Below are 17784 nucleotides of genomic sequence, written 5' to 3'. Positions count from 1 at the left end.
AGCAGTGCCTGCAGCCTGCGCACGGCCACTGCTGGCACCGCCACCCACGCCAGAGCTGTGCCCCGGCACCGAGCAGGAGCAGGGCAAAACCCAGCGCCTGCCCCACGCAGCTCACGGACGCAGCCCCCAGGTCCAAAGCGAAGGGCTGGCGGCTGCCGCAGGGCAAGCGCCCGGGCGCTGGGTGAGAAGCAGCCCTTCCCCAGCCCCGAGGCCGCCCGTCGAGCAACCCTGCTGCCGCCGCTGCCGGAGCTCCTCGTGGCCAGGTCCTGCATGGCGGATGGGAAGGCCGGGTGGGTGCCCCGCAGGCGGGCTGCGCCGCAGCCAGAGGGAGGTAAGGCACGGGGGGGACAGGGCAGCAAAGCCGCTCCCGCAGGCCCTGCCCGCTCGCTGCCTGCACTCGCAGGGCTGTGAGATTTGAAGCACCGCAGCTCTCCTAAGGCAGGAAGGAGGCCGAGGCTTCCTAAAAGCATCACAGATTCGTCAGAAGACATCAGCGCAGCGCCAAGCAAAACCACCTGCTGGGGGTTTGCCTCCCTTCTCCAGAAACGTCCCTGGCAGGCACCGCGCGTCGCAGAGCTCCCGCGATCCCACCCACCCCTACAGCCTCGGCACATCTGCAACGCGAGCTGCCTGCGGGACCACTGCTTCAGACGGAGCAGCGGGAGTCACTAACGGGGCTTTTGAGACCTGCAGGCAGAGAGCAGCAGCCCCGCGGCCCTGCCGGGGGGGGCACGCGGCGACTGCGCCCACAGACCCCGCGGCAGCTCCCGCCGCGCGCAGCCCCGAGCCGTCCCCGGGTGCACGTCGGGGCGTCCCCAGCTCACCGCTAGCCCCCGGTGCTGAGCGGCTCTGCAGGCAGCACGGCACCCACCCCGGCCGGAGCAGCGGGGAGGGACGGGGCAGAGGCACACGGCCAGCACGGTGCGGGCGGCAGCGACGCCCGGGCCCGGCTCTCTCCGGGACGCGGCAGCAGGGAGCGCGGCGGGCCCCACGGCGGGCACCGCGCCTCGGCCGACGTGCCGCAGAACCCCAGGGCCCGGGGGCTTGCTCGGGCGGCCGAGCCCTGGGGCGGGCGGGTGCCGTGCTGCGGGGCTCGGGGGCGCCGCTCCCGCAGCACCCCGCAGCCGAGGGGGGAGCTCCGCGCTCCGGAGCAGCCCGCCGGGGTCCCGGGAGCGCCCGAGTCCCCCCAGCGGCAGCGGCACCCGCCGGCCCCCTCCCCGACCCCCGCCTCCCGCCGGCTCGCCCCCAGATGGGGCAGCGGCCGCAGCGGGGTCCGGCCCGGCCCGGCGCCCCGGGGCCGTTCGCCTCCCCGAGCCGGGGGCGGGCTGCGGGGGGCCGGCTCGGTGCCGCCCGGCGCCTCCGCTCCCCGCTGGGCACCGCGCGGGGCCGGGCTGCGGGCAGGGGGCGGCCCCGCGGCGCCGCTGGGGGCACGGCCGAGCCGGTGCCGGCGTCCGCCCCGATCCCCGCGGAGCTCCCGGAGCGGCGGCGGCGGCGGCGGCGGATCGGGGCAGCCCCGGCACGCCCGTCCCGCACCCGGGCACGGAAGCCGAGCACCGGGCACCGGGGGAGCCGAGCGCCCCGCACCGGGCACCGGGCGCCGGCAGCGCAACGCCCCCCGCAGCCCCGCGCCCCCCCCCCCCGCACTCACCGCTCCCCCGGTGCCGGTGCCGGTGCCGCCGGCGGCGCGGAGCGGCGGGGACGCGGCGACGTCACGCGCACGAGGGGCCGGGATCCCCGCGCCGCCCCGCTGCGCATGCGTCCTGCGGCGGGGGGGGCGCGGGAACGGGGGGCGCGGGAACGGGCACGGGGACACGGGGACGGGGACGGGGACGGGCACGGGCACGGGCACGGGTATGGGTACCGGTACCGGTACCGGCACCGGCTGCCGGCCCGGCCCCGCCGCCCGCCCTCCCCGTGCATGCCCGTGCCGTGCCCGTGCTCCCCGGGGGGCGCTTGTGCCCCGCGTGTGTGTGCGTGTGCAAACGCCGTGCACAAATGTCCACGCGTGTGCGGGGCGGGGGGTGCAGGCAGCACCCAGCACCCGCCACGCGGCAGGCAGCACCCTGCAGGCAGCACCCAGCACCCAGCACCCGGCACCCATCGCGCAGCACCCTGCAGGCAGCACCCATCGCGCAGCACCCAGCACCCTGCAGGCAGCACCCAGCACCCAGCACCCTGCAGGCAGCACCCATCGCCAGCAGCACCCCTCCCGCAGCACCCAGCACCACCTGCACCGTCTCACTCTTTATTGCTCCCGGGCCAGGCGCCGCTCAGCACCGCGCGGGGCCGGGGCCGCCCGTTTTGGGGGCGCTCAGTCGGAGGGGGGGGCGTCGGGGCCGGGGCAGGCACCCCTCTGCTCCCACTGCATGTCCCTGACGCGGCGGATGGACTGCAGCTGCGGCTGGAAGGCGCGCCACTCGTTCCAGTGCCTGAAGTCCCCGCTCTCAAAGAGGTACTGGTAGCCTCGGTACCCCGGGTACTGGTACCCGACCCAGCTGCGGGGAGAGCACACGGGTGTGAGCGGGGCCGCTGGGCGCTGCCGGCCCCCCGCTCGGTGCCGGACCCCGGCCACGAGCTGTGAACCCGCCGGCGAACATCCCCACCGTGACGCCCTGCCCAGGGTCCCCACTGCCCGGCTGTGCCCCGCTGCCTGCGGGACGCCTCCTGCACCCAGGGGGCTCCGTGCGGGGCTGGCACGGGGGCGAGGCGGGCAGTGGCCCCCTCCCAGGCCTCTCCCCAGCCGCAGGCAGCAGGAGCACAGCTGGCAGGCTCGGGGGCAGCACGCGGAGCCCCCCGCACCCGGGGATGGGCCGGGAGCAGCGCAGCGCCGCCGGCTGCCCAGGGCCCGTGCGGGTGCTGTGCAGCGAGCTGGGGGAGCTGCTTACGTTCCACTGGGCACCTTCACGCTGCCCACGCGGTCGCAGAAGCCGTAAGCCCAGAGGCTGGGCACGTCGTCCTCCTGGATGTCCATCTTGTTGCCCTTGAAGTCGGCAGACTCGTACAGCGAGATTTTGTGGTCCTCAGCCTCCTGGGGAGGACAGCGGGGAGGCGTTGGGCGGCCGGCACTCGCAGCGACGAGGCACCGCGCGGCACGGACCCAGCCCCAGCCCCAGCCCCAGCCGGAGCCGCCTCCTGTTCCCGGGCCACTCACCATCCTGACGGGACGCATGGACATGAAGCAGTCGCTCCGGTAGCTGCTGGACCAGGTGTCCCAGCGAGGGTACTCGCCCTTCTCCAGGACGAACATCTCCCCGCGCATGTTGGCTTGCTCGTAGGCCACCCAGCTGGGGAGAGGGGCAGGGCAGCGAGGGGTCAGGCTCCTCTTGTGCTCCACCAGCCTGCGGGGCAGCCGAGCTGGGCTCCCAGCACCCGAAATATCCGTGGGTGCCGGGACCGAGCCCGCCGCCCTGCGCCCACCATTCTCCCAGCCCGTGGGGGGGGCAGGAGCTCACACCCCCCTGGGCACAGCGATCGCTGCTCGGCTCCACAAATGGCCCCGACAGCCACCCCCGCACCCACTCCCCTTGTCACCAGGGCAGGGACAGGCGCTGTGCCCAGCTGCAGGAGATGCCCACGCATCACCCTGCGCCCAGCGCGCCCCTGAGCCTCGGTGTCCCCACGGGCACGGGTCCCTCCGGGGCAGGGCCACTCACGGTCCAGAGCTGACAATGACGCTGCGCACCCGGTCGAAGCCGCAGTCGGCCAGGTTCAGGCACTCGGCGGTGAACTCCATCTGCCTGCCCTGGAAGTTCTCCTGCTCGAAGACAATGATCTGCGGGGCAGAGGGAAGGGCTCGGGCACGGCGCTGCGTGTCCCAGCACGGATCCTGCATGCGTGTCGCGCCGCCTGAGCACGCCGAGGTCCCCCCCCGACTGCCGCTCCCTGCTCTGGGAGCTGCGGCCATGCCGGGTGTCCCCGTGCCAGTGCCCCCACAGCGGCTGCAGCCGGGCTGGGATGGAGCTGTGGGGCCAGGAGCTGCACCCGCACCATGCCCCCCTGCGCCTGGCACTGCGGAGCTGTCACGGGGCACCCGCACGGCTCGCCCCTCGTCCCCAGCCCCGCCGCAGCTCCCCGGTAGCTGCGTCACCCCGGCCTTTCGGTGCTGTCCCCATCACCCTTACCGCACCGCGGGGCTCCCTGTGCTGGGCTCCCGCCCTCCTCGTGGGGCTCCCCGGGGCCACGATGGCCGGGTGGCAGCACCCAGCCCCGAAGCTGGGGCGTGGGGAGAGCAATCCCGAGACCTGCGCTCTCAAACAAGATGTCCTGGCCGAGGGGAACCGCGCGCACCCCCTGCGGCAAACCCACATCGCTCCCGGTGCTGCAGCAGCTCCCCGAGCCCTCTGCCCCGAGAGCTGCTGCCAGGCAGGGCCAGCACTGGCCGTGTTCCTCCTGCTGCTGGCGGAGGCCGAGGGTCCTTCCCCCTTGGCCGCCCAAGCTGTCCTCCTGCCCGCTGCCCCTCACCCCGGGACCGTGTCCCTCCACGCGGGAATGTGCGGGGCTTACCCGGAAAGCTTCTGCGGCGGGCTCCTCGCCCTTGCTGTTGGTGACGGGCGCGGGGTCGGAGGACGGAGCCGGCGCTGGGGCCGCCTTCTCCTTGTCCTCCGCAGCGGCGGTTTTTGTGGTCTCAGACATCGCGGTGGTCAGCTCAGGTCTGGGAGCAGAGAGGCCAGCCGCAGGTTAGTGGGGGCACGGCCGTGGGCCACCCCACCCGGCCCCAGGGACGGTGGCATTGGGGTGGCATTGGGGTGGGGAGGGGCACAGCCGTGGGGCGAGGAGCTGGGGGCTCCCCCAGGCAGGCCGGGCAGAGGCAGCGGGTCCTGCCTGGGCAGCGGGGGGTGGCGGCTCACCGCGCTCCCCTTCTGTGGCCAGAGAGCCCCGAGCAAGGTCTCACTGTGCAGGGGTGCCCTGAGCTCCCTGCTCCCGCCCCCTGCCCTCCCCGGGGCCTGATCCTGCACTGGGGCTGTCCTGCACGGGCGTGCGTGGGGCGGGCAGGGCGCACCCCCCTTTGTGTGTGGACCTCCCGTGGGCACCCCGATGGCAGCACCGTGGGTTAGGGCTATCCAGCAGCTCCCGCAGAGGGTGGCGGGGTGCTGGAGCTCTGAGACGGGCTCGGGGTGCTCCAAGCAGTGGCACGGTGCTGGGCACGGACGAGCCCCTGTGTTTCTCTCTCCCCCCTCGGGACCAGCTGGAGCGAGTGCTGCAGCCCGGGTACTTTGTCCTCTTACCTGGGCAGCTGCTGCTTCTTGTTGGAGTGAGCGGGCTTGTGTTTGGGGGTGCAGCAGGGCCCCCACTTTATAGCCTGGCAAGGGCAGACCCCGGGCGGGCGCACAAAGGAAGTGCGAGCTCATCAGTGTCTGTGCGGCCGCCCAGTCATCACATCCCGCACAGCGCGGCCGAGCTGGAAGCCTCTCCCCGGCCCCGCGCCCAGCTGCTGAACCCAGCACTTTCCTTTGTGCCCGCGGCACAACAGAAGGCCTGACCGTGCCACTTTGCAGCGCGTTGGCACCCGCGGACCCGCGCAGGACATATATAGCCCCCGCGCCCAGACCCGCACCGGCACCCGGCTCCAGCACCGCCGCGGCTGGGCATGGTGCAGCAGCCCCGGACCTGGCCCCACAGCTGCCCCGTGCCCACCGCCGGGGGCAGGAGCCCAGCCCGGTACTGGCACCAAGCCGGGCAGAGCCGGGGATTGCTCCCAGCCCCCGCTGTGCGGACCCACGGCTTTTGGCACGGGGAGACCTCAACTCTGGGGGCAGCGCCTGCGGGTTCCCCAGCCTGGCGTTGCATTAACCCTGCCCTGGGTCAGCCCGTCTGCTTTCTCACTTCCCCTCTGAGCACCGCCTATCTTGCTTTAAACTTCCCTCTCTACCGGCCAGCACCTGAGTGCTCTGCCCTGAGGTGCCAGGATGCAAGACTTCAGCGTTTCAAAATCCTTAGAGTTGTTTCTGAGTTTTTTCCCCCAGGTGGTTTGCAATCAAAGCCGACACTTTCTGAATATCTCAGTCCATAAAACCAGTGTTCTCCTTTGAGGATGCTACAGCTGGCCAGCCCGTGCCATCCCTGCTTGCCATCCCCACTCGTTAGCGAGTTTTCAGCACATTTAGCACGTGCCGTGCTCGTTTCCTACCGCTCCTACCAGCTGGTACCAACTCCCATGCTGGGTTCCAGTGCAGCGGTGCTGTGTCAGCCCCTAGGAAGGCAGGTGGAGGGGACGCGGGTGCTGGGAGGGTGCTGAGCAGCGGTGCTGGTGGCAGCTCAGCCTGCAGCACCGCCCCTACAGCACCCGGACGGGGGCACCCTGGGGAGCCCCCCTGCCCGGCCGAGCCGCCCCGCGGCTGCTCTCCGCCTGCCAGCCGTGGCCCTGCTCGCCGTTTGAGCCCCTGGCACTTGTTTTCTCCCCGTCCCATCAAAGACTCCCGGAGCTCCTGCCGCAGTGTCAGCACCGCTGGGCCAGCCCGCAGCACCGGCAGCAGCAGCGCGCCCGGAGCGGGGCACTAAATGGGCGCGGAGCCCGCTCAGGGGCTGCCGGCTGACACCCTCTCGTTCCCCCCGGGGGTGAAGCGTTAACTCGCAGCCACGCGGCTCAGCTGCACCACCTGGGACGCTTCCCAAAATACCAAACAAAAAGCATTTATCGATCACTCCTCCTTTCCCTGCAGTTTCATCGACCGCCCCGCCGTTCCCGCGGCTGCACGGCCGGGTGTGTTTGGTACTCCGTTACTTCCCAGCACTCCCAGGGGGCAGCTTCCTCACCTTCACAGCAGCCAGTTTTCGTGGCCCTTGGCTTTCAATTTGCATTCATTTTCATGTTTGTTAGACGTATTTCTATTTTAAGTTGCGTTTGCTGCCTCTCAGAGCCAGGGTGGGTTTTTTTAACCACTCTGCCTTGCCTGTGGCTCCCGAGCGCTCATCAGCAGCTCCTGCCCACCCTGCAGCTCCCGTTCTGCTGCCTCTGCTTCTCCCTGCCAGCCCCCAGCAGCCTTCGGACGGGGCATTTCAAAAGCCTGGAGGGGCTGGGCTCTGCTCTTGGGGCTGCCCCACGCTGCTTCGGCTGTGGGGCTCTTCCCAGGTCCTTGAGCACGGAGGCAGGAGACTGCCGCAGGGATCCCTAAATCTTGACCTGCGCCTTCGGACCCCTTAATGCCCTTGAGAATCTGCCCTTTGCTTTGCCGTGCCCCAGCTCCCTGCTTGCTGTGATGCTCGGTGGCTTGCTTTTTGCTTGACCTGCAAAGAGCTGCCCTGGCCCCTGGGGAGAGCTGCTCTGCCCCAACACGGACAGCGAGCGCCTCCCCATGCGACGGTGTGTCTTGGCCTGCCGCCCCCCGCTGCATGCAACAAACCCCCGGTGCTCCCTGCCCGTGGTGCAGAGAGGCAGGGACGCCTCCGGTCGTGGTCCCAGCAGAGCCTCGAGCAGGTGAAGGGCTCCTCTGGGGAGCCGGGCAGGCCCCAGGGCGATGTCCCAGCTCCACAGGTCTGGGGTCACCGGGAGCCGTGGTGCCCCCGCTCACCAGGCTCTGTGCAGCTCTGCCTTTGTTCCGCCCGGTCCCTCCTCCCGCCGTGTGCTGAGTTAGGGCTTTCCGTAATGCTCTCCTGGCCTGGCTCCGTCTGGAGCTATAAAAACCCTGCCCCAGGGCTGCCGGCCGCGCCACCTCTCCGGGCGCTGCTCCTCACCCCGGTAAGTGCAGGAGGCCGGCAGCAGCGTGCGGACCCCCTCGGCCTCGCTCTGCCCGCACACCCCACGCAGCGCGGCCCCACGCACGGCCCCGGGGCCGGGCAGCGGCTCCAGGCAGCGGTCTGCCAGCAGCCCCGCACCAGCCTCCCGTTCTCCGGCACAGAACCACCATGAGCCAGCGCCGCAGGACAGCCTCCGGTCTCTGGAAGGTGCGGGAGGCCGGGGAGGACCAGGAGCACAGGCGGAGCCCCGCGGACACCTGGGCACGGGGACGCGGCATCTGCTGGGGGCCTCTGCGCCTGCAGAGCCTCTGATCCGCCCGTGCTCCCCAGATCGTGGTGTGGGACGAGCCCTTCTTCCAGGGCAAGAGGCACGAGTTCACCGCCGACTGCTACAGCACGCCGGAGCGCGGCTTCAGCACCGTCCGCTCCTTCAAGATCGAGAGCGGGGCGTGAGTGCGGGGCCGGGGGGCTGCAGGGGCAGGCGGAGGCGCTGGGTGCCTTCTGCCACCCGAGCCACGGGGCTGCCTCCCGCGGGGAGCGGCCCCAGCCCTGCCGTGGGCTGCCGTGGGCACTGGGGGTGCTGTGTGCTGCGGGGTGCTGGGTGTCGTGGGGTGCTGTGTGCCGCAGGGTGCTGTGTGCCACGGGGTGGGGTGCCGCTGGGTGCCGCAGGGCGCTCACTCCACCTCCCTGGCAGCTGGGCAGGCTTCGAGCACTGCAGCTTCCAGGGGCAGCAGTTCGTGCTGGAGCGCGGCGAGTACCCGTGCTGGGAGGCGTGGAGCGGCAGCAACGCCTACCGCGTGGACAGGATGTGCTCCTTCCGCCCCATCGCCTGCGCCGTGAGTAGGGCCCGGCGCGGGGCCGTGCCAGCCCCCAGACGGCCCTGGACGGGGAGACGGGCAGGGGGCAGGGGGCAGGGGGCAGGGGGCAGGGGGTGGCCGTGCCCACGCGGTGCCCTCTCGCTGCAGGACCACCGGCGCAGCCGGCTGATGCTCTTCGAGCAGGAGAACTTCCAGGGCAGGAGGGGGGAGCTGAGCGACGACTGCCCCTCGCTGCCCGCCCTGGGCTGGGGCAGCAGCGCCGTCGGCTCCTTCCTCGTCTGCTCCGGCGCGTGAGTACCGGGGGCAGTGGGACCCGCAGCACCGGGTGTCTCCGGCCCCGTCGCGGTGCCACCAGCCCTGAGACGTGCTGCGTCCTGCTCCAGGTGGGTCTGCTCGCAGTACCCGGGGTACCGCGGCTTCCAGTACCTGCTGGAGAGCGACAGCGGCGCTGGCGAGTACAAGCACGTGCGGGAGTGGGGCTCCCACGCGCAGACGGGCCAGGTGCAGTCCGTCCGCAGGGTCCAGCAGTGACCGCCCGCACTGCAGCCGCCCGGCCCTGTCCCCGTCCCGGCGCAGTGCCGGCACCAAAGCTCAATAAAAGCTCCGTTGTACGAGGCGGTGCGCTCGCACTTGGGGGGGGGGGGGCCTGCGGGCAGGGCGACGGGCGAGCGGCTCCCTCGCCGTGTCACCGCGGGCGTGCGGCTGCGGCGGTGCCGTGTGCCCAGGCAGGCGCTGCAGGGGCAGGGACGGACGGGGGTCTGTCGGTCTGTCCTGCCGTGGCACCGCCATCCGCCTGTCCCTGTCACAGGCAGGCGAGGCCCCTGCCCAGCTCACGCAGGGAGCAGCAGAGGGGTGCAGTGACCCTCCCTCGGCTCCCCCAGGGATCCCCACGTCCCCCCCCCACCCCCAGATCCCGTCTCCTCTGCCAGCACCCCGCTGGGGCAGCGCTGCGGCCCCACCAAGGCGGAGGAGGACACTGCAGCCACCGCTGAGCCTGGGCAGGAAGGACCGCGGGGTCTGGCAGGCCCACGCTGCGCACCCATCCTGCACCCACACACATCCCCCCGCCCATGCACACAGCCCTGCACACCTCCGCACCCATGCACACACCTGTGCACACCCCCACGAACTCATGCGTGCGCCCCACAGCCGCGTACACCCCCCTGCAGCCCCCTGCACACCTCTGCACCCATGCACACCCCCCCCTGGCCTTGCAGCGCAGCCGCTGTGCAGAGCAGAGCCCCAGGCCCGGGGCTGGGTGCCCCCCCTGCGCCCCCCCAGCAGCACGGGCCCCCGCCGCTCCTCCCAGCCGCTGCTGATAAACCACTTCTTTGGCAAGCAAGAAAATGGTGGCCAGCTGGAGCTGGAAATGTGGCAGGAAAAAGCCGGTTTGGAAATATTTCTCATTTCAGAAGCACTCTGGAGAAAAAAAAAAAGGTTTGATGTGATTAAAATGTCCCATTCCTGACATTTGCAAAAGAAAGACCACCATCGGAGAGAATGCTTCCCGGGGACGGAATTCTCTTCGCAGGACATAATAATTGAAAGGACAGAATAGCAGAGGACCAGACAGTGTGGGGATGGGCTGAGTGAAACCCTCCGGCTGCCCCGGGACATCTGGGGCTGTTGGCTGGAGGAGCTGGTGCCCATCCCCTGGGCAGAGGGGACGGCGGGGACGGTGCCACGTCTCGGGGGAGCCAAGCCGGGAGCAGGGCCAGCAGCTGCCGCTGGGACCAGTCCTGTGCCGCTGGGCCCCTGGGGTCCCCCGGGGACCTGGGACAACAACGCAAGGGTGCAGTGGCTGCAGGTGGCTCTGGGTGGCTTCGGGCAGAGGCAAACCTGCCTGTGCTCCAGACCCGTCGTGCAAAGGGCAGGGCTCTCGGGGTGCCTCTCCAGCAGCCCCCTCCTGCCAGGCACGGGCTGGGGGGCTCCACGCTCCCCCCACACTGCGGGGGGCCGCAGGGCCACCTTGTCCCGGGCCAAAATCACCTGGGGCCGTGGGGGGGGGGGGAGGGTGAAGGTGACTCGGCCGCATTTTCAGCATGAAAATTGAATGGGAGCTGCAGCATCCTCCTGCGCCGTAGGTAGGGCCGAGGCGGCGGCGGGGGCTGCGGGGGGAGGAGTTTGCATGGCGATGTCTTGCTCGGGGATCCTCTCTGGAAGGCTCCAGCACAAAGGAGCCGTGCGGCGGCCACGAGCGAGCGGAGCCCGCCCGTCCCCAAGCCCGGCCACCGCCTGGAAATCAGGTAAAGCCGCCCTTACGTTTCTCTCCGCGCTTTTCTGGATGGAAACCTGGCCGCCGTCCGGGTGCTGCCGCGTGCCCGGGGGGTGCAGCCCCGGGAGCCCCCCCAGGGGTGCGATGCCCGCATGCACCCACGCCCGGGCAGCTGCTGCGGCAGCGCTCCCGAGGGGCCGGCAGCACGCGGGGCCGGGCGCTGCCTCGCCGCCTGCTCCCACCGCAATGCCACCCCCCGGGAACTTCTCCTTCCCCGGCTATAAATCGTCCCCCCGCGCAGCCAGGCCCGGGGGCAGCAGCCACCGGCTCCTCAGCAGCGCTGCGGGGCTGGGGGTGCCGCTGCTCCCCCCCCCCCCGCCTTTGTCAGGGCCGCAGCTGCGGTGCGTGGTGGGGCCCCCCCCGGGCCCGCAGCCCCGGTACCAACATCACTGCTAACTGAGGCACCGCCTGTTTGTTCTGCTTTTGTTTTTTTGCTTTTTTTTTTTTTTTTTTTCAGAAACCTCATCAAGAATAGGGCTCGAGACAGGTAAATGGATTCTTGCCTAATTTTCAATGCTCCCGGAAGGAAGTTAGCCAAAATGATGGTTTGCTTCTTTGTCTAGAAACCACCATTTTCTCCCAAACCCGGTGATTTTGGGTAGGGGCTTTAGAGGAGGGGCCGGGGCCAGCACCGCTCCGGGCGCTTCGGCGCAGCCTTCCCCCTGCAAAGAGTTAACCTGGCAGATGCGGCCGCTGCTTTTGGGGAGCCATTTTCTCTCGCTATTGTCTCGCCGCCCTTTGTGCGCGGGCACACCTCGCCCTGGGAGCGGGGAGGCGCCCAGGAACCAAACCCTGCAGCACCCCCGAGCCCGCAGGACCCCCCCGCACCCCTGTGGCGGGCACAACGGATGGGGGGGGGGGTGTTGGGGCCGGGGGGGGGCTGCAGGGAGCCGGGGGCCGGGGGTCCTGCCACGGGCAGGGGGAGGAGGGCGGCACCAGCGTGCCCACCGCGCTCAGCACCGTGGTGCTGTGCCTGCAGGGCACGAGCATCACGCCCGCTGCCTCCCCGCTCCTGCCGTGGCGCAGCTCATGTCCCCCGGCTCCCCCTGCCACCGGGGGGGCTTCATGCCTATGAACCCGGGTGCTGTGCCTGGACGCCCAGGTGCCACCGCCCGTGGCACAAAAGGAGCGCGTGGTGGAAAATTGGCACCAGATTGTTTTCCTCCCCCTCCTGCCCCCCCAGATGTGCCTCCCTGCCGGCCCACAGAGGCGGCCGGGAGCAGGCACCTGCCTGCAGCCACGTCCCCCCCTGCCCCACCAGCACCTCCCAGCTCAGCACCAAGCAGACCCGGAGCCTGGGCAGAGCTGGCCGGGGCTGGGGTGGGCTACCCAGCGCTGTGCCCCGTGCCCAGCCCCTGGCCAGGAGCCCCGAGGCCCTGCTGGTCCCTGTCCCCCCTGCAGCAGCGCCCAGGTGCCGCAGGAGGTACGGGGGTGCAGCGGCGGGGCTGGGGGCACCTGCAGGGCACGGGGTCCCCTCGCCGCAGGACGCTGCCACGCTTCCCTTAGGGCAGCGCCGTGGTGGGGGGGCCTCCGTCCCTTGCTGAGCTGCGGCTCTGCCTGCGTTCAGCCCGGGCGGCTCCTTGTCCCCTTGGGCACCCGGCACGTGGAGAGGGAAGCCGCGCAGAGCTGGTGGCCTGGCACCTCCGTCTCCCATCCCTGCCCTGCAGGAGCTGACCCCTTCCTTCGCGGGAAGGGCGGGGGGTTGGGGGTTCAGAGCAGGGGACACCACTTCGGGGGTCTAACCCTGCAGGCCTGGGGAGCCGCAGGGACCCATGGAGCCAGGGGCGCCCTGCCCGCACCCTGCCCGTGCCCCCCGCGGGGCTGTGCCGGGCGGAGGGCGCTGCGCCTTGCTCTCTTGCTGCGTTGGTTGCTTTCTTTTGCAGCTGCTAATGACTGACTGAGGTCTGTTCACACACAGTCCCCTGCGCAGCCTCCGCGGCGGAGCAGCCAGGCAGGACAAGGGGACATTGCACGGCGCTCGTGTAGCCGGTGACGACAGGTAGGACCAACGGGGGGGGGAGGACACGGACGTTCCTCGGTCCTGCCTGGCCGTGGCAGCCCCGTGCTCACCCACACCCCGAGACCTGGGACGGGTCAGTGCAGCTGCAGCGCTGCTCCCTGCACTCTGGGCTGCCCCCTGCACACCCTGAGCAAAACCCTCACAGCTCCCCCCAGGCTTGGTCCGTGGGTTCACCCCATCCTGGGGCTGCCTGCATGGGGGGGGGGCGGGCTGCATCTCCGAGGGGTGCCCGATGGTGGGGAGGGGGCGGCCATCGAGCTGCCAGGGCTCTAACAGCATCTCTGCTCCCCCAGCACCGCCAGCCCCGGGGCGCTGCCCCAGCTCTTGCCCATCCGGGCTGACCGTGCCCGAGGGAGCCGGGGCACAGGGAGCTGCGATCGCTGCCAGCACGAGGACCCCCGGAGCTGCCCGGCCCCGGAGCTGCCCGGCCCGGCACAGCCACCCGGAGAGAGCCCGGCCGCCGCGGGGACACAGCCAAGGAGATGGCGGTGGCGGTGCCTGAGGACACGGGTCTGCCCGCGCGCCGCCCTCCTGCCAGGTGCTGGGGCCCCTTTCCTCCTGCTGCTGCGGCTGGTGCAGGGCAACGGGGAGGGCATGGGCAGGATGAGAGCCGTCCCCCTCCCTGAGCGTAACAGAGGAGGGGGAAGGGGACGGGCGAGGAGCTGGCTCAGCTCCCCAGGAGGACACAATGGCCGGAGCCAGAAGGGCCCCCCGCCATCCCCACCGACCCTGCCCCGTCCCTCTGTCTGCCGGCAAAGTCCTGGTGCTTTCTACAAGTGCCCTGCACCACTGCTGCCTTGTCCTGGCGGGACCCTGGCTCTGCACTGGGTGTATTTTGGGGAAATGCCAGGTTTCTGGACCAGCCTGGAGCCCCGAGGGGAGCAGGGCTCGGCGCATCCCTCGCGGGGCCGCAGAGGGATGGCAGCACAAGCACGTGTGCCCTGTGCGCTGCTGAAGGTCCCGACAGGGCACGCGGCCCCTGTGGGACGAGGGCACCTGGAGGCACCAAGGGGCAGAGGGTGCCTGGGAGCCCCTGCCCGGCCTTGTCTCGCTCCTCAGCACGTGCTCAGCACCCGCTCCTGCAGCCGGCCCCACCGAGAGGCGGCCTCTGACGGGGAGGGGACGTGGTGCCAGGGCGCACTGCCCCCGGTCCATGTCGTGGTTTTCTCCGCCAGCCCTCCTCCTCCTCCTCCCTCTGTGTGCCGGCGGGCTCGGTGCAGAGCCCGGCGGATGCCTCTGCAGAAGCCCTGCTCTTGCAGGACTGCCCCTGCCCCGTCAGCAGGCACTGCCAGCACAGGCTGTGCCGTGCTCTCGCCGTGCCTTCACCCGTCCCCTTCCTCTGCTTCCTCTGCTTCGGCGCCCCTGCCCTCGGAGCCTCGCGATGCTGAGGCAAAGGCTCAGCACTGCCGGGGCTGCCTCCTTCTCGGAGCACGGCTCATCCTTGCTGGTGCCGGGGCTGGGAAACACGACTTGCAGGGGAGCGCTGCTCGGGGGGGGGGGGGGGTTGTGCCCCACCATCACGGGTGGTAGCGGCAGATCCTGCAGAGCGATTCGTTCAGGAAGGGGGTTACGTTACGCAGGCCGAACCATCCACTGACACCCTCCCAAATCTCAATCCAGTGGCAAAGCCCAAAAATGCCTCCTGCTCTAGGAAGCTGTCACCCAGGAGGGCACTGCCTGGCCGTGGGGGGACTAACGGGGACCGGCTGTGCATGCGTGCGCTCTGCTCCGTGGGTAACGCACTAACCAGGGCCCCCGGCCCCTCGCGATAACTAACCCACTAACCAGCCCCGGCGCATGCCCTACTAACCGCTCCTGTCTCGCCTCCCACTAACCACGGGCAGCCTGCGCTGTCCTTAAAGGGGAACGGAAAAGCTGGGTAAGTACAGGGTGCTGTGGGGTGCTGCGGGGTGCTGCGGGGTGCTGCGGCACGGCACGGCTGGGGGAACGCAGGGGCAGGGCTGGGCAGCGTGGCACCAAGGTGGGCAGCACAGGGCAGCGCAGGGTGGGCAGAGCAGGGTGGGCAGCACAGGGCAGTGCAGGGCAGTGCAGGGCAGCACAGGGCAGTGCAGGGTGCCCGCAGGCAGCCCCCCACAGGGGCCGCTCGCTGCCGCAGCGGGGCGGCGATGCCCAGGCCCCCGTGGGGGTTCTGCTGCTGACTGGCAGCCCGAAACGGTTTTATCAGCAGAAGCTTTTCAGTTCCTTTTTAAGCCAGTGGATCTCTCTGTTACTAACACATTCCTGAACTGAATTAAACAAACTAATCGTCGCTGCTTTTCTCTTCATTTCTCTTCCAGTTTGTATGCTCTCTAAGTACGACCGGTGATGCCATGCTTCTTTTACTAACCGCCTGTACTAACCTTGCCGTACTTGTTTCCCTACTGCTACTAACAACTCTTCTTTGCACTTTAACTCTCTGGTGCTGTTCATCATGGCAAGTGAACAGTGGCCTCCTGCCTGCCCAGGGGACTCGTGGCTGCCGGTGCTGCCCAGCAGCGCTGCTGCCCTGGTACCTCGTGGAGGGCAGTGCTCGGGCTGCGGGGCTTTCCAAATTTCCCTATTGGCCTTTCGTCTTCTGAGAAAAACTTGTGGTTACATGAAGAAAAGATGTTGAGTGGAAATAGAAAAATGCCAAAGCTGTTAACAATTGGTAATGGCCATGAAAGTGCAGCAAACCCAGTTTGCGGAGAGATCCCCCCCAAGCAGCATCATTGCCACGAGTCCCCCAGCACCAGCTCAGCTGTCACGGGAACGGCCTCGTGCTGCCTCCCCGCGTGGGTGCTGCCACGCGGAGGTGGGTGCGGGTGCTCCCGGGCTCTCTTCACTCCCTTTGTCTCTCCACAGTTTATCTCCTGCCTTGCTGCATGCGGGAAGCCGTTGCCAGCACCGTGGTCCTAACTAACTGCGAGGCGCCGAGGGCCGAGGCTGACCACGGGTTGGTACTTGGAGCATCCTCCCAGCCACTGACACGGCCAGAGGGCAGGCAGGGACAGGGACAGGGACAGGGACAGGACAGGGCAGGGACAGGGGAAGGGACAGGGATGGGACAGGGACAGGGACAGGGACAGGGACAGGGACAGGGACAGGGACAGGGACAGGGAACGGGATGGGGACGGTGGTGGTGATGGTGACGGTGACAATGACAAGCCAACCAGAGGCACTCTGCTCTTGCTCTGCCTGGCAGGGTGAGGGTACTGCTAATGCTGGGGCTGGTCTGCAGCCCCTGCTTTGCTTCCACAGGTCCCTAATTAGGTAAAACTTGCCCTGAACGAGCACGGATTCTGCCGAGGTGAAGGCTTCAGGAGCCCCCGGGGCTGGCACATGGGGTAGCGCTGTGCAGTGGGGCGTGGGAGCAGCAGCGGGGCAGGACGCAGCCCTGCAGGACACCAGAGGCACGGCGCTGGGGGCGAGGGGACGCGCTCAGCAGGGGCCAGCACCCAGCTCCAGCTGCTCCCTTTCTCTGTCCTCAGTGGTTTTTGCTTTTGCTCACTAACCTGGTGCTGGTGACCTTTGGAGGCAGCCGAGTGTCCGTGGCTGGCCTGCCTCTAGCTGCTGGCAGCTCTGCTGCTCTGTCAGGGCACCCACACCCAGCACAGCCCCCGTGGCTGGCTCAGCACCACTGCTGTCTCCGCTCAGGCTCTGCTCAGGCTCTGCTCTGTGCTGTCAGCCCACACCCCCAGCGGGGGGACGCCTCGCTGGGCTCTGGCTGCCCCCGTGGTCCTGCGCCCCCAGCCTCTCGGGTGTGCAATCTGTGGCCAAAGCGCCCGCGGGCAGGCGGCTGCCGGCCTCCGCATTAACCCACTAACATTGCCCCTCCCCGTCCTCAGCGACACCGGGGTCAGGAGGAATTTTTGGGCTGATCCCGATGTGTTCAGTTGAAGAGGGTGCCTGCCCCCCCCGGATCCGGGGGCAGAGGCGGTGCTGAGGGGTCCAGGAGTCGGCTCCGCAGTTGGAGCAGAGGAGCGGGGATGGGGAAGGAGCAGGGGGCAGAGGAGGGCAGGAGGAGGAGCGGGGTCCAGCACAGGGGTCCCCAGCAGGTCCCCAGAGCCCTCCAGCCCAGCCCCTGCCCAGGGACCCTCTAGGGACCCGCCGTGCCCCCTCCGAGGGGACGGGCCACTGGTGCCCGCTGGGTGGCTGCTCCCCTGCACGGCCACCCCTCCCGAGCAGAGGAGGGCAGCGGGTGACAGAGGTGTCACGGAACAGCCGCAGCTCCTTCACTCCGTGCTGTCCCCTCAGGAGTCCCTGTCCTGGCTGGGAGAAGTCTGTCTGTCTCTCTGTCTGTCTGTCTGTCCCTGTTTGAGACCCGCCTGAAGAAGGGTGGTGACCAAGAGGGGATCCCAGCAGGGACAGGGGTGGGGGTCGCGGGGACAGCGCCTGGCCCTGGGGTGCCCCAGCCTGTCCAGGGCACACCGGCTGCGGGCTGCCTCTCGTCTCGGGGTGTGAGAACCTCACCCCACGTGCATCACTCCCCTCCTCCCCTGGCCGGGCTGTGGCGTGCCCGGTGCCTCACAGGGCCCATGGGTGGGAGAGCACCGGGGCTGGGGCACGGGGTGCTGGGGCAGGACATGTCCCCAAGAGCCCGCTCGGTGCCGCAGCGTCCCCCATCGTCCTGCAGCGCCGCGGGTCTCGGTGCTGGCACGGGGCAAGAATGCTCCGGGGTCAGGGATGCGGGGCCAAGGATGTCCTTACTGCCTGTAATGTCTGCTGTGAACATGGCAAGTGTGCAAACGCCTCGTGTGTGGTGTCTTTGTGGGGCAGGGGGGACTGGGGAAGCGGGGGGGGGGGGATGGTCTGCCTCCTGCCCCTCCCCTGGGGGTCCTGGGCAGTGGGTGCAGGCACCAGCCCCCCCAGTGGCTCCCTCACCCCATGGGGAGCAAAAGGGGTGCTGGGCTGATGGGCACGCAGGGGAGCAGTGCCTGGGGGGGCTCTGGGGGGTGTCCCAGGACAGAGGCTTTGTCCCACAGTGACTGGGGCAGGGCATGAGATGGTGTCACCTC

At 69.6% G+C, this 17784-nt stretch overlaps 3 protein-coding genes across 4 annotated transcripts; 2 read left to right on the top strand and 1 right to left on the bottom strand.

The window, feature by feature from the left end:
• Positions 1 to 2205: 2205 nt before the first annotated feature.
• Positions 2206 to 5341, bottom strand: CRYBB1 (crystallin beta B1). Of its 2 annotated transcripts, XM_048073972.2 has the most exons (6): positions 5226 to 5341; positions 4504 to 4651; positions 3654 to 3772; positions 3152 to 3284; positions 2886 to 3028; positions 2206 to 2495 (listed from the first exon to the last, which is right to left on the bottom strand). In XM_048073972.2, exons 2-6 carry the CDS (start codon positions 4630 to 4632, stop codon positions 2312 to 2314), a joined length of 708 nt encoding a protein of 235 aa, XP_047929929.1. In that variant the 5' UTR covers positions 4633 to 4651; positions 5226 to 5341; the 3' UTR covers positions 2206 to 2311. The 2 variants fall into 2 exon arrangements, with proteins under 2 accessions (XP_047929929.1, XP_047929930.1); XM_048073973.2 differs by having other exon boundaries at positions 2886 to 3284.
• Positions 5342 to 7582: 2241 nt separating this feature from the next.
• Positions 7583 to 9023, top strand: CRYBA4 (crystallin beta A4). The gene is made up of 4 exons (XM_066979157.1): positions 7583 to 7675; positions 8005 to 8123; positions 8369 to 8510; positions 8640 to 9023. The coding sequence occupies exons 1-4, from the start codon at positions 7583 to 7585 to the stop codon at positions 8784 to 8786; spliced, it is 501 nt and encodes a 166-aa protein (XP_066835258.1). The 3' UTR covers positions 8787 to 9023.
• Positions 9024 to 10581: 1558 nt separating this feature from the next.
• LOC125183979 (uncharacterized) lies at positions 10582 to 17515 on the top strand. The gene is made up of 4 exons (XM_066978961.1): positions 10582 to 10738; positions 11225 to 11254; positions 12686 to 12766; positions 13081 to 17515. The coding sequence occupies exon 4, from the start codon at positions 13382 to 13384 to the stop codon at positions 14315 to 14317; it is 936 nt and encodes a 311-aa protein (XP_066835062.1). The 5' UTR covers positions 10582 to 10738; positions 11225 to 11254; positions 12686 to 12766; positions 13081 to 13381; the 3' UTR covers positions 14318 to 17515.
• The last annotated feature ends 269 nt before the right edge of the window (positions 17516 to 17784 follow it).

Source organism: Anser cygnoides, chromosome 17 (genome assembly GCF_040182565.1).
Source record: "Anser cygnoides isolate HZ-2024a breed goose chromosome 17, Taihu_goose_T2T_genome, whole genome shotgun sequence".
NCBI classification, from domain to species: Eukaryota; Metazoa; Chordata; class Aves; order Anseriformes; family Anatidae; genus Anser; species Anser cygnoides.
This window is presented reverse-complemented; position numbering and strand designations above follow the sequence as displayed.

Bases quoted from the DNA above. Each gene is read 5' to 3' on its own strand.
- CRYBB1 (XM_048073973.2), bottom strand. From the start codon at position 4,632: ATGTCTGAGACCACAAAAACCGCCGCTGCGGAGGACAAGGAGAAGGCG. The intron at 3,285-3,653 runs GTGAGTGGCCCT...CCCTCTCCCCAG, and splicing joins GTCATTGTCAGCTCTGGACC to CTGGGTGGCCTACGAGCAAG. The intron at 2,496-2,885 runs GTAAGCAGCTCC...CTCTCCCCGCAG, and splicing joins GTGAAGGTGCCCAGTGGAAC to CTGGGTCGGGTACCAGTACC.
- CRYBA4 (XM_066979157.1), top strand. From the start codon at position 7,583: ATGCTCTCCTGGCCTGGCTCCGTCTGGAGCTATAAAAACCCTGCCCCA. The intron at 7,676-8,004 runs GTAAGTGCAGGA...CGTGCTCCCCAG, and splicing joins GGGCGCTGCTCCTCACCCCG to ATCGTGGTGTGGGACGAGCC. The intron at 8,511-8,639 runs GTGAGTAGGGCC...CTCTCGCTGCAG, and splicing joins TCCGCCCCATCGCCTGCGCC to GACCACCGGCGCAGCCGGCT.
- LOC125183979 (XM_066978961.1), top strand. From the start codon at position 13,382: ATGGGCAGGATGAGAGCCGTCCCCCTCCCTGAGCGTAACAGAGGAGGG.